The sequence below is a fragment of the Enhydra lutris genome, unplaced genomic scaffold (assembly GCF_002288905.1).
Source record: "Enhydra lutris kenyoni isolate GAN:26980312 unplaced genomic scaffold, ASM228890v2 scaffoldscaffold82, whole genome shotgun sequence".
In the NCBI taxonomy this organism is placed as follows: domain Eukaryota; kingdom Metazoa; phylum Chordata; class Mammalia; order Carnivora; family Mustelidae; genus Enhydra; species Enhydra lutris.
Window position 1 is genome coordinate 6,563,212 of NW_019154166.1, and position 26,407 is coordinate 6,589,618.

General features: G+C 48.2%; 1 protein-coding gene across 2 annotated transcripts in view; it reads left to right on the forward strand.

Moving 5' to 3' along the window:
- Positions 1-26,407, forward strand: part of LOC111161077 (Rho GTPase activating protein 44) — a 167,731-nt gene that overhangs the window by 115,598 nt on the left and 25,726 nt on the right. For both annotated transcript variants that reach the window (XM_022524554.1, XM_022524555.1), the window contains exons 7-15: positions 5,914-6,031; positions 12,437-12,505; positions 15,065-15,146; positions 15,582-15,709; positions 18,762-18,873; positions 19,918-19,999; positions 22,560-22,640; positions 25,092-25,205; positions 25,851-25,942. In XM_022524554.1, coding sequence (XP_022380262.1) covers positions 5,914-6,031; positions 12,437-12,505; positions 15,065-15,146; positions 15,582-15,709; positions 18,762-18,873; positions 19,918-19,999; positions 22,560-22,640; positions 25,092-25,205; positions 25,851-25,942 — 878 coding nt within the window. The remainder of the gene's footprint in view (positions 1-5,913; positions 6,032-12,436; positions 12,506-15,064; positions 15,147-15,581; positions 15,710-18,761; positions 18,874-19,917; positions 20,000-22,559; positions 22,641-25,091; positions 25,206-25,850; positions 25,943-26,407) is intronic.

A 26,407-nucleotide genomic window follows, 5' to 3' on the forward strand; every position in this document is an offset into this window, starting at 1 on the left:
AAGAGGAGGAAGAACATTGTCAAGGTTTTTCCAACCCAAGTCTGAGGCTCTCTCCTCAGCGCTCATGGAGGAAGAACAGAGAAGGTTGCGTGGGGATTATGGATGTGGCATCACCAACTACTGTATCCTCAGACCACGTCCAATGCCTCCCATGACATCAGCGTTCAAGGCCTACATTGGGGCAATCACACAAGGATTAAAGACATGCTGATTGTCCCACTGTTAAGAGGATGGTGGAGACCTTGCTCCTGGGTTTGTAGAGTGATTTCCTTCACCGTGGAGACCTGGCCCTTTGCTCTGAGGTCTTCCCCCCCCCGCCTCTGTAAGGGAAACCTAAATTTCCATCTAAGAGCTTCTGGTCAGAAGGCCAGATGCTAGCGTCAGCGCTTGTCGTTGTCACCTCTATTTAACGTGTTTTTGTTCAGTCTCCTTATGAGAGGTTGAGTGGGTGTGAGTCACAGTCCGTCTAGTCACGTGGTGCGTTTTTAATGGTGACACCAAGTGGCATATGGATTCTGAAAACCATAGAGAAACATCGTTAGGAACCCTTCTTCCACGATTTGAGGAACTGTTCCACATTCTCAGCTCATCATCTCTTGTATGCTGGGGTTTGGTCAGGAAATCTCTACCTCCCCCATCCAAATTCTTACACTTCTAAACTTCAGCCAAGACCCTTGACAACCTTTGTCTTTTCAGAAGCCAACCCACCCAACTTCTACCTTTTCCCTAAACCCTCACTCTTCGGCCAACATGAGGATTGCATCCTAAGAGACAGCAGTGAGAGTAAGACCAGATGCTATGCCGTTGAATAGCAAGGATCAGCAGCTGCTCTTCTGGAACAGAGGGTCCCTCCTGCCCTCCCCTCCACCCCATCCCGCTTCCCACCACGGACAGTGTATAGGTTCTGTTCTTTGCAGGATCACCAAAACTTTCATTAGTCCCTTTTTGTTGTTCCTGAGTTACACTCTCCAGAACTGCACGGTGTATCCCAGATGGAGACATGCTGTTGATCGTTGTGCCCGGATCCTTGAGTGCTACAAGGACTTGGTTGGATACTGTCAAACCCAACTCCTTTATCCAATATGTAATTGGGTCTGAATCCAAGGTATGTATTTGCCTCAATTCCAGCAGATCTGGCTTGTCTGCTTGGAAAACCAATCATACAAGCCTTACCATCCTCAGAGAAGACCAAAGCTTAGAAGTTGAGTAGAAGGAGGTAGATAAGGAGGTTGGAGGAAAAAAATCAAGGAAGCTTTAAAGCTTTATGCTGAGTTAAAGATTGTGAATTGAATTGAATTCAATTGAATTGAACTGAATGATACACAAATGTCTTTTCTGGGATACATTTGGTTTAGCAGTGGTTGTAGAAGGAGCTCCGTTCCCTCCCAAAGTTTGCCTCGATTTTTCTGAGCATGTATCTCAAGATCAGCCCTTCTGGATCCAGGACACTTTATGCTCCTGCTGAGCAGCTGTGGACTAAATTTCGTCCTCCCTCCCCAAATTCACGTGCTGAAGCGCTAACCCCCTCGTGTGACTATTTGGAGATAGGGCCTTTCAGAAGTAATTAAGGTTAAGTCCCGTCCTAAGGGTAGGGCCTTAATCTAGTTGGGTTGGTGGCCTTCTAAGAAGAGGAAGGGAGAGATTTCTTTCTCTTTGCACACTCACTCAGGGGAAAGGCCACGTGAGCACAAGTGAGGAGGCAGCAAGAGAGCCTCCACCAGACCCAGACCCTGCCAGAAGCTCAATCTGGGGCTTCCAGCCTCCAGAACTGCCAGATAACTTACTTCTGTTGCTTAAGCCACCCAGTCTGTGGTATATTGTCACGGCAGCCTGCGCAGATTAAGACACCTGCCTTTGGGACACCTGGGTGGCTCAGTCAATAAGTGTCTGCCTTCCGCTCAGGTCATGATCCCAGGGTCCTGGGATCGAGCCCCGCATCGGGGTCCCTGCTTGGCGGGAAGCCTGCTTCTCCCTCTGCCACTCCCTCTGCTTGTGTTCCCTCTCTCACTGTGTCTCTCTCTGTCAAATAAATAAAATCCTAAAAAAAAAAAAAAAAAAAGACACCTGGCTTCTTTGGAAGCAGGTGAACTAAGATAAATAAAATAGGAGAGTTGGGGGATGGATAGCAGGCAGCACATGGAATTAAAGAAGTAGCTCATTAGGAGAGATTTAAGTGCATGGTGTCACCGGCTTCGAAGCTGTTCCTCACCTCCTACGTCTCCTGCATACAGGCATCTTAGAGCCAGTCTTCATGGTCCCTTGGGCTTCTGTCTCCCCAGCATGAGACCTGTTCCCTTTGTTCCAGTTCTAAAAGTACAGAGGAGAGAGGCCATTTGTCTAGACTTTGCTTAGATGCCACTTCCTTGGCCCTTCAGTTGGTCACGGTGATGAAGGATGGGCGTGGGCTTGGCTTGCATCAGCGACCCTCGCCTGGGCCACTCATGGGGAGGGTCGTGCAAAACTGGCAGCTTCTCGGGGCCCCTGGATGGCTCAGTCGGTTAAGCGTCTGACTCTTTGAGCTCAGGTCCTGATCTCATGGGTCATGAGATCAAGCCCTGCATCAGGCTGTGCGCTCAGTGGGAGTCTGTTTTGCTTGGATAGTCTTACAGTTTCCCCCTCTGCTCCTTCCCCTGTTCTCTCAGTCTCTCTCTTTCTCTCCCAAATAAATAAATAAATCTTTAAAATTTAAAATTTTAAAGATTTATTTATTTATTTATTTATTTGACAGAGAGAAATCACAAGTAGGCAGAGAGGCAGGCAGAGAGAGAGGAGGAAGCAGGCTCCCCGCTGAGCAGAAAGCCCGATGTGGGGCTTGAACCCAGGACCTGGGATCATGACCTGAGCTGAAGGCAACGGCCCAACCCACTGAGCCACCCAGGCGCCCCTAAAATTTAAAATTTTAAAAAGCCGCTCTGGCAGCTCCCTTTGGCCCATATATCAGAGCAGGAGTAGGATGCCAATGACCGAGGGAAGCAGACAGGACAGATGAAATAATAAATGTCCCTCCAAAAGAACATTCCTGTTTGCCTTCCAAAAATTCTTAACTTCCCATTGCCCTGAACTCCTCTTGCCTTTGCCCTCTTGACCAGTTTCCTGATCCCTAAAATTGCATACCTTTATTTCTGGCCCTTTTCTCTCCTCTAGGCTTCATTAAAGCTGGTTTTCTGTCTCCACCTCCCCCCCAGACCCTATAGCAGCGGCATCTTTCCCAGCAAATAATGGTGTTATACCAGAGCAGAACTTTCTATTTTATTTAAATTCAATTAATTAACATCTAGTGTATTATTATTTCAGGGGTAGAGTTCAGTGATTCACCAGACGCATATAACACCCAGTGCTCATTACATCATGTGCCCTCCTTAACGCCCAGAACTTTCTGCTCTGCAGATTTGAAAGCTCAGACTTTTTGGTCGAGCAAGAATCCCTGTTTCTTCTCTTGCCGGAGCAGGAAAGTGCTTGAGTTTATTGACAGAATGGATGTCTGACAAGGCCACTGTATCCTGAAATTCATGATTAATGTCTCTTTTCCTAGCAGATTACTATCCATACACATTTTCCCGTGTTTTCCTTGCTGTTTTATTGTTTGATCTCCACAATCTGATTCCTCATCTTATCACTATTTTGTAATCTCAAAATTGGTTACTTCTCTCTTGCAAATAAATTTCCCCATAAAGGGAGGGGAAGGATCTGTGTTTTTAACCTACCAAAGTATTATCTAAGAGGTAGAATTTAGAGGGGAAAGATAGAGGGGAAAAGGAAAGAAAATAAAGGTAACTTGGGAAAATGTCTTCATTTTAACAGATACATATTAAGGATATTTGGGTTTAAAGGATTAAGGATAATTGGGATTAAAGGGATTAAGGACAATTGGGTTTAAAAAAAATCAAATCCAGATCTTCGAAGCCATAAAAAAAATACCAGTGTCTGTGGTCACTGTATTTTTTTTTTCACACGTATATTGGTTAGTTGTTTTTTCTTCAGATAGCATGAGCCACATGGTAGTTTTAGCTTTTTTATTTTTATTTTTATTTTTTTTAGTAGGCTCCACACCCAGCAAGGGGCTTGAACTCACGACCCTGAGATTCTAAGATCAAGAGCCATCTGCTGCACCCACTAAGCCAGCCAGGCGCCCCTGAGCTTAATCTCATAATCTACCGTATTCGTGATCAGCAGTCTCCGTTATAGCCATGGCGTCTCCTACTTTATTTGACCAAAAATCCCCGCAACACCTTAATACTTTGAAGTGACTAAACCCTGGGAAGTTTATTAAATAGATCATGTCTGTTGGGCAAACTAAAAGAACCACCCAGGAAGTTTTACCAATCTGTACCTGTTAGTTCAGATTTTCCAACAACTTTGAGTAGAATATTTCCTTTGCACTGAGGAATGGTTCCCAAGACGTGCATGTCCCTTTCTGGACCTTCCAGCCAGCTTGACATCCCAAAGCCTTTTTAAGTCATTTTCCCGTGAATGCATTTTTTAAGCAAGATTTTATTCATTTCTTTGTTTGTTCAAAGCGAATACAAGCAGGGGCAGCGGGAGAGGGAGACTCTCACACAGACTCCCGGCCGCGTGCAGAGCCAGACCTGGGGCTCCATCTCAGGATCCTGAGATCATGACCCGCGCCGAGATCAGGAATCGGCAGCTTGACCAACCGAACCACCCAGGCACCTGCCCCATGCCCACCCCCGTGAATGCATTTTTTAATTAACACAGACTCCTTTATTTTGTTCTTTTATGTTAATAGCAAAGAGGACTTTCATTTCCCTTTCCTGTGTCGGAGTCTTATACTCTTCTGTTTGTCCTGCGGATAACAAACTCAGAGAAGAAATCATGTAGAGAAACCACTTAGGGATTCCTGACTCTCAAAATGAGGGTCGCATTGCACATTGTGCCCCTGGGATGGATGGTCTAAGAGCCAGATAGGGCCTATGGGGCCATCGGGTTCAGTCTGTACGCCACTGGCCTGCATGGTCTGTTGCCCAGTTTCATCAGGAGGGTTCATGTGATGTTTTCCAGCCTCTCTTGTCAACGGAGGTGGGCCAGCCCCCCCCCATCAGCATCCCCTTCCCCTCACTGTCCCTCCCGCCTTCCCCGAGAGACTGCAGTCCATGTGGGCTGCCCTTTGTCATCCTGCTGTTTTCCTTAGGGCCGTGGAATGGTTGTGCATCTCGTGGCCCAGTTACAAGTAGGAAAATAAAGAGAGGACTAGTTTTTAAGATCCTGACCCCCCTGACTTCATGCTCTTACTCCCTGGCCCCAATAAGCCATTGAGTTCACAGACTCCTGGGCAGCAGGAACCCACAGCTCGTCCCTGCTGCAGCTCCTGCTGCCTTGAGTCATCAGAACCGTTGTCCTTCAGGGCCTGCTCTTGGTCGTTCCCTGATAATGCCAGGGCCAACAGGAACATCTGTATTTCGCCACGAAACCTTTCCAAGCCACGTCCTCCAACGGCTGCTGCTCTCCACGCAAAGGACAGACGTCGAAGGAAATATAAACACAGTATCCGAACGTCGACTGGAAGCTTTTTTGTGCTGACCCGTGGAGATTTTGGCTTTCAGATTCGTTTTGATTCTCCTCTGCTTCTCTTCTCTGGCACCCGTGACTGGCTTCAGCCAAGTCGGCGAGTGTTTCCAGACTCAGGGCCCACAGGGCAGGCTGGGAGCTTCCGGGGAACACACACACCGGGCCTTGGACAGAGCACCACTGATGGTCACTGGGCCTCCGTGTTCGGGAGAAACATTTCAGGGGACATGAGACTGGCCCATGCCTCCCCGCTCTGTGTCCAGCCACAGCTGCCCCCTTCCTCCTGGGTAGTGTTTGCAACCTGCTCTCTTCTCCGCGCCCCCACGGACTTCCCAGGGCTCTCCACCTGTCTCACTCCTCTCCTCTTTTTCTCCTGTTTTCCATCAGGTGGCAGCAGACTTCCAAGTCTTCAGGTCTGTCCAGCAGCTTACAGCCTGCGGGTGCCAAAGCTGATGCCCTCAGGGAGGAGATGGAGGAAGCTGCCAACAGAGTGGAAATTTGCAGGGTACCCCCCTTCTCCCCCCACTGTCTTTGCACCTCTTTATCGGGACAGATGGGGGAACCCTAAGGGAGTCCCGTTTTCCTCACTGGCATTGTATTAAAACCTAAGCGTGAGCTCTGGTTGAGCTGAATGTCTCCAAGCTTGCCTGCTGGCATCTCCAGAGCCTGGGGTGAGCCCTAAGAGTTGGGGCTTCGAGGCAGCCTTGGGTGGGGGAAGGGGGACAGCGGTGGGTTAGCAACAGCGTTCCGCATGGCGGGCACAGAGGATGTGGCCATGGTGTCTCTGTGAAGCTTTTGTAAGGCACCTTCGTCCCACGGAATGGGCTCTCGGCTGGATGGAACAGCTGAGAATTTAGACAGTAGCCAACCTTGACTCGCTGTCGATACCAAATTGTTTCTCTTTATGTTCACCTTGTAATATTTCCTGAGTCACTTGACCCATCTCCTGCCTCCTGGGACATTGTCAGCTGTGAAGCAGAAATGCTGAGCAAGGAGATAGTCAGGGAAAAGACGAGTTCCCACTTGTTCAGGGAGGAATGTCTCGTTCTAAGATACCCATGCCTCTGCCCTTGGGAATGTCAGAAGCCCTTTGTTACGTCTGCTCAGACGTTTCCCATCTTCGCCACAAACGTTGCGTGGGGCATAACTCGCAGGGCACACCACTCATGATACTCTGTGTAAGAACATCTGTATTACGCGCAGGTATGTCTGTTGTGGTTCGATCCATGGAGCAAGAGTATCTCATGTTTCTGGAAGCGTGCTGTGTACCCACCTGTTGTCTTAATCTCATACGTTCTTGTTTTTTTATTTTTTTAAGTTTTATTTTATCTATTTGAAAGAAAGAGACCACGTGAGTAGGGGGAGAGAGAGAGGGAGACGCAGACTCCAGTGTGGGACTCGATCCCAGGACTCCGGGATCATGACCCAAGCCAAACGCAAATGCTTAACCAACTGAGCCCCCCAGGAGCCCCTAATCTGATAATGGTTTTATAACAAGTGTTGCCACTTTGCATGAAGACATCTCTGTTCTTTGTGGCTTCTTCTAGTCTTGTCTGCTTGTCTTTTATAACCACACTGCATAGGGGGCTTCAACCTTGTGTTCGGGTCACGTTCAGGGTCAGATAGGATCACTCTCTCGAATTAGGAACCGTGACAGGTCGGTAAAGAATTCATGATCTCTCTGCCGACACTACCACGGACTCAAGCAAAGACTCCAAAATACTCCTGCGGTCTCAAGAGTCATCGGGAGCTCAGCCGATTTGTCATTTGAACGCCCGTGTGAAGGGCAAACAGCCAGCTGGTGGGGTTTGTGAAGTCTAACTCTCGTGCTGCTCTCACTTTGACTCTGTGCTATGTCTATGCATCATACCGCGGACTCGCGTTCTTGAGTGAAGAGTCCCATTTCTTACACAATGATGCTGTGAAACAGACAAGAGACAGTGGCATCGGGGGGATGCTGGACACGAGTCTCCAAGTTCAATACCTTCATTATCCTGTAGTTCTTTCCATGTGCTTTTCTTACCAAAAAATATGTTCGGTTCCCTTTCAGAGATTAAAAAAGTCATACATTTTGCCATCAGCTGTGAAAAAGCATGAAAATGTATGAAGAAGAAAACACCAGTAATTGCCCCCTGCCCCATTCCTGCCCAGCAACCTGTCTGTTTCCAGAGAGGATGGCCAATTCCCCCTTTTCACCAGTATTTATTCAGAATTGTTGGGAACAGTGGCTCTCTGTTATGTGCCATCTTATCTCTATGTTTCTGTAATTTTAATTTCCCTATTAGTAATGCTCAGTGGATCTTTGTGTCTATCAGATTTCCTGCAGATAATGCATAGACATTCCCAGGTTGGCAAATTGCCCGTTTGTATGGGCAATTGGACCAACATTTCTGTTTTTCTTAAATATCAATTTGTGTAAGTTCTCTGCCTGTGAGGGGTGTTGAACTTTCTTCTGTCTGTTGTGTTGCAGATCATTTTTCCAGTCTGCTATTTGCCCCTTGGCTTTGTTTATATGTGTGTATTCCTTTGCACGGGAAAATATCCCAGGCATCTTCCACCTCAAAGTTAAAGCATTTGGTGTGGTCTGTGTTTTGAGTATTGGACATTCCAGGAGAGGTGCGGTGGTATCTCATTCTAAATTGCCCTTCGCAAATGACGTAAGATGATGAACATCTTTTCATACCCTTGTGTGCTGTCTGTATGTGTATATACACACACACGCTTTGGTGATATGTCTGTTCAAGCCTTTTGCCCATTTTCAAATTGGGTTGTTATTTGGCATTGCATCGTCTCATCTCCAAGTACGGGGGGAGTTTTTCCAGCTCTATTTCTGTAATTTTATTTCCAGCCTAATCCCTCTGTGGTCAGGGAGCCAGCACTGTGTGACTTCAATTCTTTTAGATCTGTCAGAATGTGTTTTATGGCCCATGATGTGATCTGTCTTAGTGGACATTCCTCGTGAGCTCGGGAAGAACGTGTATCCTTTTGTTGTTGGATGAAGGAGCCCGTGGATGTCAGCTCTGTCTAGTTAATGGATGGCTGAGTTGAGCTCTGTCCATACTGCTGTTCTGCCTGCTGGATCTGTCCGTTTCTGATCAATTGCTGGTGAAGTCTCCAGCTATAATAGTAGATTCCTGTCTTTCTCTTTGTAGTCCTGTCACTTTTGCCTCATGTACTTTGATGCTCTGTTGTTCGGGGCACACACATGAAGGATTGTTCCATCTTGTAGAATGACCCCTTTAGCATTAATGGTGTCCCTCTTTATCCCGATAACTTCTCTCACTCAGAATGCCGGTCTGGGGGACATAGAGCCACTCCCCCTTTCTTTTGATTCGTGGTAATGGGGTATGTCTTTCTCCATCTTTTTACTTTTTATCTATACATATCTTTATATTTAAAGTGGGTTTCTTGTGACCCTCATATAGTTGGGCCTTGGTTTTTGATTCACTCTGACGGCCTTTGCCTTTTCATTGGTTTATTTTCATTGTTTAAGTGATTATTGAATATAGTTAGATTCATATCTACCCTAATTGTTCCTGTTTTCTACTGGTTGCCCTTGTTCTTTATTACTATTTCTGCCTTCAGGTTTCCTGCCTTTGAGGTTTTACTTGAGCATTTTGTATGGTTTTATTTTCACTCCTTTCTAAGTCTATCAATTATACTTTTGTTTAAAATGGTTTTTAGTGGTTGCCTTAGAGTTTGCAATGTACATTCACAACGAATCCAGATCCGCCTGGGAATAGCTAGATGCTGTTTCGTTTATGGTGCGAGTATGTCTTAGTAACAAAATGTCCCTAGTTACATCCACCAACTTGTGACTTGTACGGAAGCAGACATAGCCACAGGTGTGTTTACATGAATGTATCCATGCATTCATGTGTATTTATCTAGATACATGGATACATTCACATAGATATGAATACAATGTTGCTACCATTCTGAAAAAAACTTATCAGTTCAGTTAAGAATAAGAGAAATAAAAGTTTTATCGTAGCTTCACTACCGATTCTCTGATGTTCTTCCTTTTTTTGTGTAGGTCTGAGTTTCTGACCTATATATACTTTTTCATTCTCTCTTAAAGAACTTTTTTTCCCTTAACATTTCTTATAAGATAGTCTACGGGCAACAAATTCTGTAAGTTTCTTCAAGTCCCTTTTCAGGGTAATTCTGTAGGGAACAGAATTCTGGGTTGGTGGGATTTGTTTTTGTTTTTGTTTTGTTTTGTTTTTCTTCTCAACAATTTTAAATATTTTACTCCATCTTCTTCTGACTTGCACGGTTTCTGAGGCAAGGCCGGAAGTAATTCTTACCTTTGGTCTTCTCCTGGCCAGTGTATTTTAACCTCTGGCTTCTTTGACTATTTCATTATTTTTGCTTTTCTGAAGTTTGAATATGATATGCCCAGGTGTCATGTTTTTTTCCTTCTTTAGCCAAAAGCCCTAATATCCCAAGTCATGATTATCTTGCTAATATTTTTCAACTTTAACTATAAGGAAATACATCACCAGAATTCATTTTAAACTGCAGAATTTATCCCAAGGAAACAAGCAAGAGATGGATACACAACTCTATAAACAAAGGCTTTTCAAGTGTTGTCATAATGAAAAATTAGAAGCACAATATCCAGCAATAGACACACCATCCATTCATGAATTAACTATCACGTGGCCACTAGAAAGAATATTTGTCTGGGGGGTAATGAGCTACAAAATCCTCTGGTCCCATTTTTGTAAACCAAGCAATCATACAGAACATATGACTGATAAAAATAGATACAGAGTGACCAGCCATCGTGGTTTTTAGAGCTCATCTCTGTGTGGTGGGATGCAGGTGAAGCTGGTGATTTACACTGTCTCTTTCTGAGTGTGGATTGGCTACCAAATCAGAAAACAAATGATAGTTGCAGCACATTAAATTCCGGTGATTATTGATTTTTTTTTTCTTTATACAGAAAATTCACCAATGAATTAGATACATGGAAATTGGAGTTAGTTTCCACTTTTATTTCTGACTTGGAGTGCAGCTTACTTGGGACCCAGATTTTTAACTCAGTAAGACCGTAATCTAATTATACCTTTGAAAAACCCTTTGGTGTTCCTGAGGGCACTCCCAGACTGTCTGTCTGCCTTTTCTAGGATCATCTTTTGGCAAAGCTCAAATGCTGAGTCACTGATGTCGTATTCAGTGTGACATTTAGTCCTTCAGGGGGTCCCTCCCTTTCCTCTGCCTGCTGAGCCATTTTGATCCTCTGGCTCTCTGTGTTTTCCCTGACTTGACATACCTCCCTCATGACTGCTGGTGATGGATGACCCCTGACTAAAGGTTCTGGGGAGGGATGGCAGATGAATTCAATTCCTGTAGAACCTTTGCTAGATTCAGCAGCCCCACAGAGGCTTTCCTTTGCCAGGATGCTCCGGAGAGGGGGAGCTGAGGTTTAGAACCCATTTAATTTCTCAGGAAAGTTACTGTTGCTAAGTCTGTGTTTCTCCTTCTGTTATATCAGCAGATGGTTACAAAGCCCTTACTAGTATGTGAAACATGTTTCAGATGGTGGAGGACAGACAGGAGATAAGATCCTTGAACTCTCAGTAGCTACTCAACCAAAACTGGAAATTGAGCACTTCACCCAAGAGAGTCAGATGAGAACTCCGAGTGACACTGTGCCTAGTGCCTAGACTGTTCCCAACGAATGTTAATTCATTTGCGCCCCACCCCCGACCCCTCCTTCATTATTTGAAGCTGGACCAAGTGTAGCATTGACTAATCTGTGCTTGAAGCTCTCTAGAGAACAGATTTCCCTTTTAACTCTGTTCCTTGGGTGCAGAAACTTCCACATGGTCTGCCTGTCAAGGATACTGGAAGAGGAAACAGACAGCTGCTCATATCCCAGTGCTCTCACTGAGGATAGTGTAACTGGCAGCTGGACAGGCTGAGGGTGGGTGGGATTGGTGCAGAATGCTTGATATTTCCACACTTCAGGCTGTTGGTGAAGCACGAGGTTGCTTGCTTGAATCCTTCAGCATCTGGATCAGTCCTTCTTGGGCTGTTCTCCTATTTTCCTCAACGCATCCATCACAGAGTCTTCTCTCGACTAAGCATCGCTTGTAAAGATCTCTCCTACCTAAGGCTCCCAGACAGGAAGGACCTTGAGAGCTCACCTGAGTCGTGCAGACAAGGTCACACACATGGCATGCTAAAAATCGTGGTTAGTGACCAAGTCTGCACCCTTCTCAGAATGTACTTTTATCATCCGTCCCTATGGGTGTTTCTATGGAACCGAAACCCTTCTCGGAGGAGGAGGATACATTCCAGATTCAGGTGCCACATAAGGTCGTTGCCCCCGATCCCACAGAGAGCCGGATGGTGAAGGACATTTAACACCATGAGATTTGCCTGGGGCATTGACTAAATCCCGGTTTTTCCAAAATTTGAATCAGCTGCCCTCCTTTGAACCCGCCCATCTGTCTTCGCCAACTTCCCCCAAATTGGTGCGTTTCCGCCTCTTTCCCATATGCTTGTGATCGACCAGTCAGTCTTGGGGGTAAAGAGAGCAAACCAGGAGAAGAGAGGGCGGGCCATTTTCAGGAATGGTGACACGGGCTACGGAGATGCATGGAAGTAATTTGCACATTACTCCCCCGCACCAGCTTTCCTGACTCTGGATGTGGTTCATGTGTTACAATCCCTGGGGAGACGCCTGGCAGAGGTGCTCCTTCCACACTTACTCACTCTTTGGAGTCAGGGTTGGGAAACGCAGGAATGCCCATGAGAAAAGTCTTTGCCATGGCAGGAATAGTTAAAAATGAGATTGAACAGCAGCGAAGGTTCTTGCGTCTACGATGTCTAGACTCATGTGTTAGCCGGTCAAGTGTTCTCTGTTTACTTTGGTTGTGCATTTTACCTTCCACAGGACCAGCTCTCGGCAGACATGTACAGTTTCGTGGCCAAAGAAATCGACTATGCAAACTACTTTCAAACGGTAAGGGTCTAGAAGGGTAAGAGAAGGTCAGGCTCACTCACAAGAGTCAGGGCGTGGACAGGAAGGAACGTGCTATGAAACCTAAAGGCCTTTGGAGCACGTCGTGGGAAAGAATTATGGGTTTTAGCTCTTCTGTCTGTGATTAAGTCCCGTCTTCTATTTCTCCTTGTATGAATTTCTCTAAAAACCTAAGAATAAAACTGAACCCATCCATGAAGATGATAGCAGCCCCCGTGGTGTGTGGCGGCGGTTCTCAATTAGAGGTGATTTTTGTCCCCTACTCCATTGGCTGCCTGGCCATGTCTGCAGGCACTTGTGGCCATCACCCCCAGCTGGGGGCGGGGAGGAGGTGCATCTGGGGAGGAGAGGTCAAGAGTGAGGCCAAGCATCCCCAGTGCATGGGACAGTCCCCCACAGCAAAGAATGACTCAGTCCCAAATGTCACTCGGGCCAAGGTTACGAAAGCTGGGTCAGTCATAAACAAGGAAACTGGGGAGAAGAAGATAGTCCCGCCCCCAGCTCATAATTGTTTCTCATTTCGATTTTGGGCGAAGACAATGACAAGTACGTAAACAATGATTAATGTGGCCTGTTCACCTGTCTCTCATCGATGAAAGCAGATTTAGACCCGAGAGAGACAGGATCTGAGTCATCCATACTCGAATGATCTGGTCCAAATAATTAAGACCCTGGCTCTCTACCAGGGTAAGTGCAAGGCAAGCCGAAAACAAAATAAAACAAAACCAGTGATAATTAAAAAAAATTTTTTTTGAGGGAAAAAATATAAATTAAATATCCAGTTAAGTTCATGTGCCTTTAAAGCTGGAGGCAAAAATTCAAACCTTAAATGATTGGAGAAGTGATGGGATGATAAGGAAGGTGAGGAGGAGAAATCCTGAAAGTTTTTCAATTGTAAGCACCCCAGGCTGGTAGCAGTCCCCGAACGCTGTGACCAGTGAGTGGTCCAGACTTTCAGAGGCGTTCCTTCGACCCCCCAAAAAGAACCGATAAGCATTCCTTCCAGCCTGGAAAGTTTATTTTAAAATAATAGCACTTTCTCAAGTATATTCCATGGGGTATATTTACAGAGATAATATTTTAGAATTTCTGGAACTTAATGACATTTTTGACATTCCAAAACTTTCTTGGACTGCCTCCTTGCCATTTATGTACCATTTTTTTTTTAATGTTCTGATTTTTTTTTTTTACATCTAATTCTTAACTAGTGTTTAGTTTTTACTTGGAGACAATAGTATCTGCTCTCTGTGCCAACCATTTCTTTTTTTTTTTTTAACAACTTTTAATTTTTTTATTAACATATAATGTATTATTAGCCCCAGGAATACAGGTCTGTGAATCACCAGGTTTACACACTTCACAGCACTCACCATAGCACATACCCTCCCCAATGTCCATAACCCCACCACCCTCCCCTTGCCCCCCTCCCCCCAGCAACCCTCAGTTTTTGTGAGAGTAAGAGTCTCTTTTGGTTTTTCTCCCTCCTGATCCCATCTTGCTTCATTTATTCCTTTCCTACCCCCAAACCCCCCACGTTGCCTCTTAACTTCCTCATATCAGGAAGATCATATGTTAATTGTCTTTCTCTCATTGACTTATTTTGCTAAGCTTAATACCCTCTAGTTCCATCCATGTCGTCGCAAATGTGCCAACCATCTCAATGGAGAGATTTGCTCCACTTTCCTTCAGGTGCACACAGTTGCAGGGTGAGGGGAGTCTCAGAACAGAAATGGCAGGACTGTTGCTTACCCGGGTCCATCTGTTCTTGTTAACATTTCAGCAGCTGTGTCATTAGCAGAATGGTCAAAATAGGTAAATTTGAAAGAATTTGGGTTTTGGGGCTGCATCATGGAGCCGGAGCCATTGTACATGAGCCCAGGGTCCTTGGGGATTGTGGACCAAGCCACACAGTTTCCGATCAGTCATATGTTGAACTCACTTTGCAGAAACCAAGATATATACAGCCTAGCATTAAGCTCTGTCATCTAGGCAAATGGATTTTTTTAAAAAAATAGAGTGAGTGGAGTGTACATGCTTGGTGGGGGGGCAGGGAGGAGGGAAGAGAGACTCCCAAGCAGAGTCTGCGTGGAGCCCAACATGGGGCTCAATCCCACGGCCCTGAGATCATAGCCTGAGCCGAGACCAAGAGTTGGATGCTTCACCAACAGACTGATTTCTAAATGTGTCCCCATTTATATATTCCTGTTGCCCTCCTCTCAGTTGACTTTGCTTTGAGGATGGGGTGCGAGGCAAGGTGAGGTCCCGGTGAAGGCAAGTTGTCTGTATCAGGCACCAGGGCTCCCGGGGTGGTCCCCCTCGTCCTCGGTGACTCTCCTGCCTCCCAAATGTCCCCTTGAGGGGACTCCTTTGCTCCAGAGGCTGAGGAGGCGGAAAGCTCGAGCCCTCATTTGGAGTGGCCTGAGAGAGAGCAGGGTGAGGCGAGGAAGAGGGGACACCTTCTCGCAGAGCCCCCCATGGGGCACGGCAGCCGCGCTCCCCACCCTCCCACAATGGGTAATGCTTGTCCCTGTGTCTCTTCAGCTCATCGAAGTGCAGGCCGAGTACCACAGGAAGTCCCTGGCGCTCTTGCAGGCCGTGTTGCCTCAGATAAAAGCACAACAGGGTAAGTGCAGACCCTCCCTGGAGCGGGGAGGTGGGTGAGGCCGCTTGCCCGCCGGCATGAGTACCCCACCCCCAATACCCCGATCTCCTCTAGCCCCACCGACGAGCCTCCAGAACTTTCCACATTGGTTCTTTGAGCCAGCACACCCACATACGCACTGCCCCCCTCCAGGGGTGAGTTGGGGGGCATGCGTGGAGGTGTGTGGTTGGTGCGTATCCGTATGAAGCCCAGCAGGTCCAGGCGCCGCTCACTCTCCAGCCGCCTGCCCCGCCCAGGCTCCTCCCTCCTCCCCAGACCACAAGAATGGAGACTCAACTGGGCCTCCGTGTCTTTGGGAATCGGGCAACTCTCTGCCTGACCCGAAGGAAAGAACTATTCCAGCACAAGTGTCCGTCACTAACTGCTGACAGGCCCCTCTCTTGCTTCCCCGCTCAGAGGCCTGGGTGGAGAAGCCCTCCTTCGGGAAGCCTCTGGAGGAGCACCTCACGATCAGCGGCCGGGAGATCGCCTTCCCCATCGAGGCCTGCGTGACGATGCTGCTTGAGTGTGGGATGCAGGAGGAGGTAGGTCTGGGGACCGCTGCACCCAGCCCCAAGCAGGTGCCCTGCTCTGGGCCACAGAGCCTGTGGGAATCTCCTTCCCTCCCTGGCCCCCGCCAACCCAGACATGTCGTGATACGGGACAGCTCCCCGTCCTGCAGCACACACATTGGTCCCGCTCTGTTCCTCAAGCCTTCACTCGTCAGTGGGGAGGAGGATTGTGCGAGGCTGATACCACTGGCCCCTGAGAAACCTCCGGCCCCGCTCCAGCCATCCTGTCTTCATATTTAACAGGTTGAGGCCAGACCACTGCTCCTCCCTCCCTCTCCCCTCTTGTTCTCTTCTTTTTCTGCCCCATCCTCCACCTTTTCCTTCTTTGCTTGATGAATTCCCTCATTTTAAAAATAGACCTTTTAACCTTTCTGATCGTGACTCTTTGAGAGATCCTGAAAACAGGATTGATATTGACGGGGACAAGCCCTTCTTAAGAGCCACATGTAAAGAAGTCTATGGGAAATGGGTGACTCTTGTTTTATTGGCGTGTAAACCATTTCCTGGGAGATGGAGCTCGTGCTTGGTTTCTTCTCTAGGCGCTTTTGAAATCTTTGGTCCATCTTCCTTTGATCTGATCTGACAATCGATATACACTTAGGGTGGGCCGTGCATTTACCGCTGAGCAAAGTATACACGTGGCATATGAACTTGCTGGGGGGACACGTGTCTAGCATCTATGTAACACAACTGATTAATTCAGATTAAGTCTTTACGTGGGCTCTGGGTCATGTGTGACAAACCGAGGTCTGCACCAGAGAAGGAAGCCAGTGATCGTCCAAATGCATGTTGGCCGCCGCCTCTGTGCCAGGCGTGTCCACATGCTGCGGACTCTTCCCAAGGGATGGGATAAATGTGGGGTTTTTGGACCATGTTTTAAGTGCCGGGCATTCTCGTGTCTGTTACTGGTTACTAGGTATGGAGATCTTTAGAGTCCCTGAGCCAGAGCCTTACGGAGGGAGGTGAATTGGGCCTCCCCTCACCCCATCGCTTTTTTAAAATTATGGAAAAACTGCAACACATAAAGATGAAATAATGAGCCTCATCACCTAGATTATGGACCGTCCTGCTTCCCCTCTGCCTCCATTCCTGTCCCCCAACGCCTGCCTTGGATAATTGGAAGCCAATCCCAGACACTGTGTCATTTCATCTGTAATACTTCAGTATGTTTCTCTAAAAGATAGGGAATAGATTGTAATTATATATACTATGGAACATAAAAGCATTATGTACAAAACAGAAACATAGTATGTTCATGTCTTCAAATATCTAATCAGCATCAACCGGCTATTTCTCCCTCTCCCTATACACCACCCCCCCTTTTTGTTTTTCCCTACTTTGTACCAGCTTTTCTCCTTGTAGTAACAGAAATGCTCAGGTTGTCCCTAGCCTGGAAAAAAATAGTTTTTCCAATTCAACTACAACCTCATACTCCTTCCCCAGCTCTTTGGTTTTGTTCTTGCCTTGGCTCCCCGGTTCCCCTGCCAGCAGCTCGGGATTGCCAGCACCATCACCCCATCCCTGCCCTCAGGGAGCTTTTGGGGTCCTTCCCCCTCCTCTGGGCTCCACTCCCACGTGTGCCACCATTTCTTCAATATGCACCCACAGATTTTCCTCAGACACCCCCAAACTGCACTCACCAGCTGTTGTAAGAAGCCCCTCCTCCTCCTCTTGGATTTTATCTGTCACTCAGTGAAATGGCCTTCTCAGTGACATGGTCCAAAGTCTACAGGCTGTTTGACAGCCCTACTCACTTCTCTTTGGCAGTATCTGTCACCAGGTGCCATTGCATTTGGTTTCCTCCACGACAGTAGCGTGGTTCTATGAGAATCCAACCCACCGCTTTGGTACCTGCTGTCACTTGCTCTCGGGCACAGCAGCCTTAGTCATGCACTCATCCAAACATATTTATGGAGCTTCCTCCCATATACAGACAAAGAGAGCTCTGGACATCTATTCAGAATGGAGCTAACCATCTTAGCAGGACAGACACTCCATATCCCAGACCAGGAAAATTTTCTTTGGAAGAAACGTGGAGATCCGCATGGTGGCTACAAAAGGTCGAAAGCGCAAGGACTGTTCTGCAGAATGCCAGGAGCTGAGAAGGCGAAACCAATCAGTAGCTGTTGGGTCATGTCTAACTCACCTGTGGCTTGAGGGTTCCCTTCTGACTGTGACCTGCATTTTTCTCGTCAGCATATCTGTCTTCTCTCTCTCTTCAGAGCTCATTTGTGTGCAAGGGACAGTGGTTCACTTGGAAGCCGTGATAGGGATTCAGAAGTAATTTTAAGAATGAAACACGGAAAAAAAAACAACAAAAAACATGGGGGGGCACCTGGGTGGCTCAGTCATTAAGTGTCCGCTTTCAGTTCAGGTCATGGTCCCAGGGTCTGGCATCCGGCTCCCTGCTCCACCGGAAGCCTGCTTCTCCCTCTGCCACTCCCCCTGCTTGTGTTCCCTCTCTTGCTGTGTCTGTCAAATAAATAAATAAAATCATTTTTTAAAGAAAGAATGAAACATGGAGGGGCTGATGGAAGCATTGCTCCCTAACAAACCACTCCTAGTTTGCCCGTCCCCTGAGGACATAGACTTGGTCTCTAAAAGTAGAGGCCTGCGTCTCCCAGGACACACACACGCTCTTGCCCTGTAGACCTTTTCACATCCAGCTACCTACACCCCCGCATCTGACCAGGTGTTGGCCGACTTCTCCAGCATCTCTCCGGAACACACCAGAAGTTGCAGTGCCCGAGGTTCATTCATCCCACAGATGCTTAGCGAACCAGAATGAGGCGTCACCCCGCCCCAGGCACTGTGGACACTGCAGTGGGTGTCCCGCTCAAAAGTTGCTTCCGTGTAGAGGATGGGACATTTAGAGAGCGGGCAGCTGCCATACTGGGAGGCGGTGATGGGGAAAACGGATCAAGGGGATTTTGGAGGGAGGGAGCTGGGAGGCTGCGTGTGAGTTGGTCTTGCTCGTGTGCCTTCGCGCTGCAGGGCTGTGCACTGACCCTCCGTGCTGTTGCAGGGGCTCTTCCGTGTGGCGCCGTCTGCCTCCAAGCTGAAGAAGCTGAAAGCTGCCCTAGACTGCTGTGTGGTGGACGTGCAGGAGTACTCAGCAGACCCCCACGCGATCGCAGGTGGGCGCCTCGGCCCCTTAGCGAGCCCCCCCCTCGCCCCCGTGCTGGAGAAGCTCATGAGGAAGGGAGCATGATCACGTGACCCTCGAGCCAGCGGCTTCCCAGCGTGCATCAGATATACCCGCGGAGGGCGTGTGGTCACATGACTCTCAAGCCAGCGCATGCATCAGATGTATCTGGCAGAAAGGGGCGTGGTCACATAACGCTAGGGCCAGCAGCTTCTCAGCACGTGTCACATATATCCGGGGAGGGCGTGGGGGTCACATGATCCTCAAGCCAGCGTACATGTCAGATGTATCCGGGGGAGGGCATGCAGTCATATGACCCTCGAGCCAGCAGCTTCCTAAGGTGTCAGCAGCTTCCTAATGTGCGCAGAATGGCGCATGGTCATGTGACCCTCGAGCCAGCGGCTTCCCAGCATGCATCAGATGTATCCAGGGAAGGGCGCGTGGTCTCATGACCTTCGAGCCAGCGCATATGTCAGATGTATCCAGGGAAGGGTATATAGTCAAGTGACCCTCGAGCCAGCAGCTTCCTAACGTGTCAGATGCATTCGCAGAAGGGCGCATGGTCATGTGACCCTTGAGCCAGTGGTTTCCCGGCATGCGTCCCGTGTATACCGGGAAGGGTGTGCGGTCATGTGACCCTCGAGCCAGCAGCTTCCTAGCTTGGTTCAGCTGTATCCAGGGAAGGGCGCGTGGTCACGTTACCTTCAAGCTAGCGGCTTCCCCGCATGTATCATCTGTGTCCACCTGACGCTCAGTTTTACGCCTGATTGCTGGGGCCCCGTGAGGAGAGATCTTCCCAGTGTGCCGAGAGACACAGGTGATGGTGGGAAATAGGGGGAAACCAACGTGATTGGCAGTGCAGGCCCCACTACCGTGCCAGAGCCTCCGAGCTGTTCACGTGGGAAACCACCGTTCGTGGTGTGGGGATTAGGGGAGCCTGTCCCCAGACGGACCACCCCCACGGGTGACGCCGGCTGGTAGTACCCGTCTATGCCAGCATCAAGTGGCTCAGAGCCATTATTGTGTCCATGTCCAGGAGCTTTGAAATCTTACCTCCGAGAGTTGCCGGAACCTCTGATGACCTTTGAACTCTATGACGAGTGGATTCAGGCTTCCAAGTGAGTACGCCGCGTCTTGAACTGTATGGTTGTAGGGTTATTTGCAAGGATTTATTGAAATGAGGAAAGTGTGTGACCTCTGATCTTAGGACTCCGCTTCTTGGCATATATGGTGGAGAAATGCTCGTGCTTGTACCCAGAGAGGCGGGTAGAAGGATGCCGATGCCGATGTTATTTGGAATAGGAAAAGCCTGGATGTTATTAAAGCTGTACTGGTTGGGGACCAGGGGCATGAGTAAATAGATCACGGCGTATTTACACTGTGACATACTCTGGAACGCTGGAAAGCCCTGGTCGAGCTATTCCCGCTAACCCAAAAAGATGGGGAGACTTACTTTTTCGTTAAATGAAACAAGTTAACAAGGACACATAATATCCTGTTTTGTTTTTTTAAAACACAACACACTCAAAACCATGTAATTGCAGGAGTGCCTCTATATATGCATAAGTGCGTAGAAGGTTCTGAAAGGGCTCACACAAGCAGATCGTCATGATTCCTTCTGGAGAGAAGCACAGAACAAGAGGAGGGTCACAGGGTCTTGACTCTTACTTGTACTCGTTAAAAAGATGTTAATCATGGCCCATTAATAGCTAATATAAAAACTTGACGTCTGGTCCGCGGGTGCCTGAGATGGGACGTGATTTGTAGAGCTCTTTTGTCACAGGTTTTGTCTCAAGGCACAGCCAGCGTAGCCTCTCAGTAGGAATGTTCAAGTACATATGTGCTTCTATGGGCCCTGCAGCTGACCTCCGAGGGAGGCCAGGCTCTGTGTGTGGCGTTAGAGAAAGGAAGAGCTCCCATCATGTGGTGGGATGCTGGGTTTTTTTTTCCCAAGGTGGAGCAGAGGCTATGCATCGGAAAAGCCTGGCCGTTTACCTGGCATGCTTGCATCTTCTGGTGGAGCGTGGGTGTGAGCTCCGTGACGATATTGACCATGAGCGATGCCTCTGTCCAGTGTTTATTAGAGACTTGTCACTGTTCTAATCTCATTAGGTGCTTTCAACTCATTTAATTGTCACAGGAACGAACCCTTTGAAAGCGGGTTGTGCTGTGTTCCCTAGCTTACAGGTGAGGAAGACAGGTCTTAGAGCAGGTGTGTCACCAGGTTACCTGTCATCTAATAAATGGCAGAATGAGGAGTCGAGTCCAGAGGATCTGGCCTGGAACCCACGTGCCTACCTACAGCACTTTGCGTCTCTCTAGAGCCCCTCAGTGGTCCTAGGGATGAAGAGAAATGAGAGCGTATCTGCTGATGGAAACCCTCTCTTTATTTCTGGACTGTATACTCGGTCTTGATGCTAGAGGAGCCAGAGAAGGGAGAACAGCGGGGGCATCGGGATCTAGCCAAGTCCTGGCAGCATCTGCCCTTTCCCCTCAGATGCCGATTTTAAAGCTTGAGATCAACCAGACCCTCTGCTGAGCCCTTCATACAGAGGCTCCTTTGTACTGCTCATGCTGACTCCAGACAGGAGGTCATCCCATGAGCCCATTTTACAGATGAGGAGAGCGAGGTTGTGTAGAGAGTCGGTAGTTGGCACATGATCATGGGCAGGTTGGAGCCGGGTCTTTAATGGCTTCCCTGCACCAAATCCTCCTCGTCCAGCCTTTGGTCAAATTGAAGCCACTTTGCGAATACGATCTGTAAACCTCTCCGTTTCTAAATGGCTCGTTTGATTTGCACATCAGAGTCTTAGGAAAAGTGTGTTTGGGAAGATGGTTACCCCTTCTCAAGGCTGAACTGAGAGAAAAAAGAGATTTTTCTCCCCTTGGCCAGGATCTGTGGATGGACCTGTGGGTACACATTGATGACGTGTGTGGGTGCTGGTAACCACCCTGCCTCGGGCCCCAGGTTAAGGGGTCACAGCTGAGCCCTCACCCTGCCAGTGTTTTCCTTTTAGTTTTTCTGGAGAAGATTCTTTGAGCAGAAAGGCCTTCCTAACCATGTATGCCTTGTAGATTCTCACGAAAAGCATATATAAAACGTAGTCCTATAAGTAATGTCTTTTAATTCCTAGTGGCCTTATTAAAAAATAGATCAAAGTAAAAACCCTTGGAGCAGACCTTTTGTAGAGGGGACAATCTTTGGTTCATGGAAATCATCCGTCTGAGTTAGATCTTGAAGGTCAGATTTTCTTATGTGTATATTGAGCTCATGTAATGTACTGATTCAGAGGTATTTTTTGAGCACCTGTGATGTGTCAGATGCCAAGGAACTTTAAATACCATTTATTGAATAGACAACAGGCTGCCCCCGGTGTGAAAGTGGGTTGAGCTCTCTTGACTGGTATGTCGTATCCTGGTTTCTGTGCTGGAATCTTCTTCCTGACAACCCCATGGCCCTGCATTCACCCAAGACCTGTGACACGCACCACGGCAGTTTGCAGGGCAAGACGGGGGCCGCAGAAAGGGAAATAGGTGTCACTCAGCGCTTGGCTGATCATGGCTCGTGGGTATGGCCATTCGCAACATTGGCTTCTCATTCTTCGTCTGGTTGGTACGATTGCCGGTGAGATCTCATCGATCCCTGCTCAACCAGCGGCTTTCCTCTTTATTCCCCAGTATTCAGGAGCAAGACAAGAGGCTTCAGGCTCTGTGGAATGCTTGTGAAAAATTGCCCAAGGCCAATCACAACAACATCCGGTAAGTGGACGGATTCTGGAGACCCAGGGTCAGGGTTATTAAGCCGCACACACACAGTTTCCTGGAGAAAGGTCGTGGTAACTGGCATGCGCGGCATTTTCGGGGGCACCGAGCTTGGTTAACGCGCATGGTCTCCTTTGAGCCTCAGACGTCCCTGCGAGGTTGTTAATTACCATATTGCCAAGGACGGAATGGAAAGCGCTATGGGAGTCTGGAAAACCATTGGCTAATTCAGTTGAGTTCTCAGATGTGTAAGAAGCAAAGATAAACGCAAGATATTTTTAAGATATTGTGGGTTTATCTTTTTAAGGTTTTTTGTATTTATTCATTTGAGAACGAGCACATGAGTCGGGGGGGGGAGCTCAAAGGGAGAGGGAGAAGGAGAAGGAGACCTCCCCCCTGAGCAGGGAACCTGATGCGGGGCTCGATCCCAGGACCCCGGCAGGCAGACGCCCAACCAACAGAGCCAGCCCGGCTCCCCAATACTCTGGGTTTATTGTAAAGATAAGTGTTCGGGCACAGCCAGGAGAGGCTGAGCAAGCCTGGAGCTGCTTGGGGGAAGTGTCCTTGAGCTCGTCTACAGGGAAAAGGAGCCAGAAGAGTACCCTCCCGTGCTCCACCGTTCACCGCCTCTGTCCCACACATCTCTCTCTCTCTCTCTCACTTTTCTTCCTTCCCCCACCCCTGGATTTTACTTCCCGCTCCTCTACAGATCTTTTCTGCACCTTCACACTCTCTGCTTCCTCCTCCCTTTGGCTTGCCAGCACCGCTCCTGGCCCTGCCGCCTCCCCTCTGTGCTTCCCTACATGCAGACTCCCAGCTTCAGCCCCTGTTGCCATCTGCCCGAGTATTTCTGCTTCCCCGTTCAAAATTCTAGCAGCCGACGGTATGGTGGGCCCTTGAGAAATTAAACATAGAATTACCATCCGATCCGGCCACGCCACTTCTGAGTATATATAGACCCAGGAGAGGGGAAAGCAGTGATTGATACTTGTACTCTCCCGTGCGTGACAAAATCATCCGTAATAGCCAAGAGGTGAAAACAGCCCAAATGGCCATCACTGGGCGAGTAAACAAAATATAGATATGACGCAATACTCAGTGGGTGACTCTCAAGGCCATGGTGCTAAATGAAAGAAGCCAGTCCCAGAAGGACAGATACTGTATGATTCCACGTCCGTGTGGTACCTGGAGTTGGCACATTCACGGAGACGGAAGGGGTGGGGGGGCAGGGGCTGGAGGAGGGGAGCACGGGATGGGAGGGGAGTGTTTTATTTGTCTGGAGAGTCTGTTCTGGAAGCTGAAAAGGATCTGGAGATGGATGGCAGTGATGGTTCTTTACTGTGTGAAAGTCCTTCGTGCTACTGACTTTAATGCTGCCATCCACTTAAGAGTGATTAAAGTAGTAATTTTTATGTATGTTTTGCAATGTATGTTTTGCAATTCCCAAGAGCGATTTAAGGTACGGCTTCCTCATGAGTTTCTTGAGCTGTGATTCACATAGCATTGTGTCCTTTTAAAGTGCACAATGTAGTGGTCATATGTGTCTAGGGTTATACAGCTGTCATCACTGACTTTAGATCACTTTCATCACCCCACAAAGGAACGCCGTTCCCGTTAGCAGTCACTCCCCCATCCCAGCCCCTGGCAGACACGAATCTACCTTTTCCATCTCTGCACATTTGTCCCTGCTGAACATTTCACCGGGGTGGACTCCTACAACATGTGGTCTTTTATGTCTGGCTTATTTCACTTAGGATGATGTCCTCAAGTTTCGTCCGTGCGGGAGCATGTGTCAATATCTTGTTTCTTTCCGTGGGTGAATAGTATTCCATTGTATGGCTGGACCACGTTTTATTCCTCCCTTGTGGACGTTTTTGGATGGTCTGCACTTTCTGGCTGGCTTGCATAACACTGCTGTGATGAACATTTGTGTGCAAGTTGTGTGGGGGCAAATTCCTCTTGGGTAGGTCTCTGGGAGTGAATTGTTGGCTCATGTGCTGAATCTATGTTTAGCTTTTTTTTCCATTAGCTCTCAAAGCCCCACAGAGGTTAACCCCGGGCGACACCACCCCTAGCGTGTAGAGGTCCCTGCTGATGACATCTGGGCACTTCATTCCTCATGTCTGCACCCAGGGGGGTGGCAGGTAACTGAGGTTTGAAAAGAAGGAGGGGCTTCGGTCGCTAGACACTGAATCAGAAGGACCGATAGGGAAGTTCTCTGGTCAGGGTTCACCGATGCAGATGTTGACATGTAGTAGAGTGAGATCGGAGTCTGTGTGTGTTTTAAGCATTCTCACGGCTTGGCTCATTACACATCTTAGTTGTAACGCAGGATGTATGCGTCTTGTCTGTAAGATGGGCTGTGTGAGAGAAACTTCTGCCCTCTGCTGGTGAAACATCGCTGGGGTTGAGCCTGAGTCAAACCTGGCCCTTCTGTCTTCCTTTCAGATACTTGATCAAATTTTTATCCAAGCTATCAGAATATCAAGATGTGAACAAGATGACTCCCAGTAACATGGCAATTGTGTTAGGACCCAACCTCCTGTGGCCGCAAGCGGAAGGGTGAGTGCACGGGGAGGAAGGTGCGTGGGGTAGCGTACGGGCAGGATGGCCAGGGCCCCAGGTTAATGGTCAGCCTCTTATTTGTCAAGTCCCATTTCTCTCTTGGCCTGCTCATGTTTTAGGTGCGGGAGAAGACCCAGAATTCTGCAGATCTTTCTCATTGATAGAGCTGCAGGCCTGCAGCGAGGGTCTTCTCTGAGCTAATCTAAGTCCACAGTGGGCCAGGCAAGTTCCTCCCGGGCCTTCCTGACTTGTCTATGAAGAGCAAACATCCCAGCATCTCGATGCCGGGGACGGAGGCCTATCTCGAAAGGGAGAACAGAGTTGGAAAGCAGATGAGTCTGGCAGTTGTGAGAATCATACCTCACAATGAAAAGTTGCCTGATACTTGGTGATTCTGGTGATTCCGTGTATATTACTCATTTACGTATATCCTTAAAGAGGCCTTCTCTGGCTACCCCATTCTGTAGAAGAGAGAGAGAGGTTCGGAAAGGTGAAGTGTCCTTCTGAAGGCAAAGCCTACTCTCAGCCCTGGGTTGGCAGGCTTAAGGTCAGGGGCCGTTCCTGGGCTGTGGGGCCAGGCGTGCCTCTCCACTGCCTCTGCTGGTAACCCGGTCCTGCCCCCTCTCTGTTCTGTGCTCGCAGGAACATCACGGAGATGATGACGACGGTTTCACTACAGATTGTTGGGATCATCGAGCCCATCATCCAGCATGCAGACTGGTTCTTCCCTGGGGGTACGTGGTGGCATCGAGATCCAGGGGTGGGGGAGTCGGGGAAAGAATAAGAGTATTACTGGGAGTTCAGAACTTTGCAATCAAAGGCGTTTATAATTAATCTTCCTGCACATCTGCATGAGTCATGGTAGCTTCTTACCATCTAATACCTGGCTGAGCAACATTCTGGCCACAGGATGGACACTGCTTGCGCTAACCATGTCTGTGGATTTTACTGGTCTAAGATCCACACCGTGGTGTCTTCAAATCTACGGATCGTGAAATGCTGGAGCAGAAAGGAAAGAGAGCTCGCCTGCTCTTGGAGACACCACATAAACCTGAGATGGGTGTGGTGGGAGGATGAAATGGTAACAGTTCTGAGCCCTGTCCATCAGAGGTAATCAGTCAGTGCTGATCTAACAGGGAGGAAGATGCATCGTCTTTCCTTGGTTTCAGGCATTTTGACCATGAACGCTCTTCACTTTT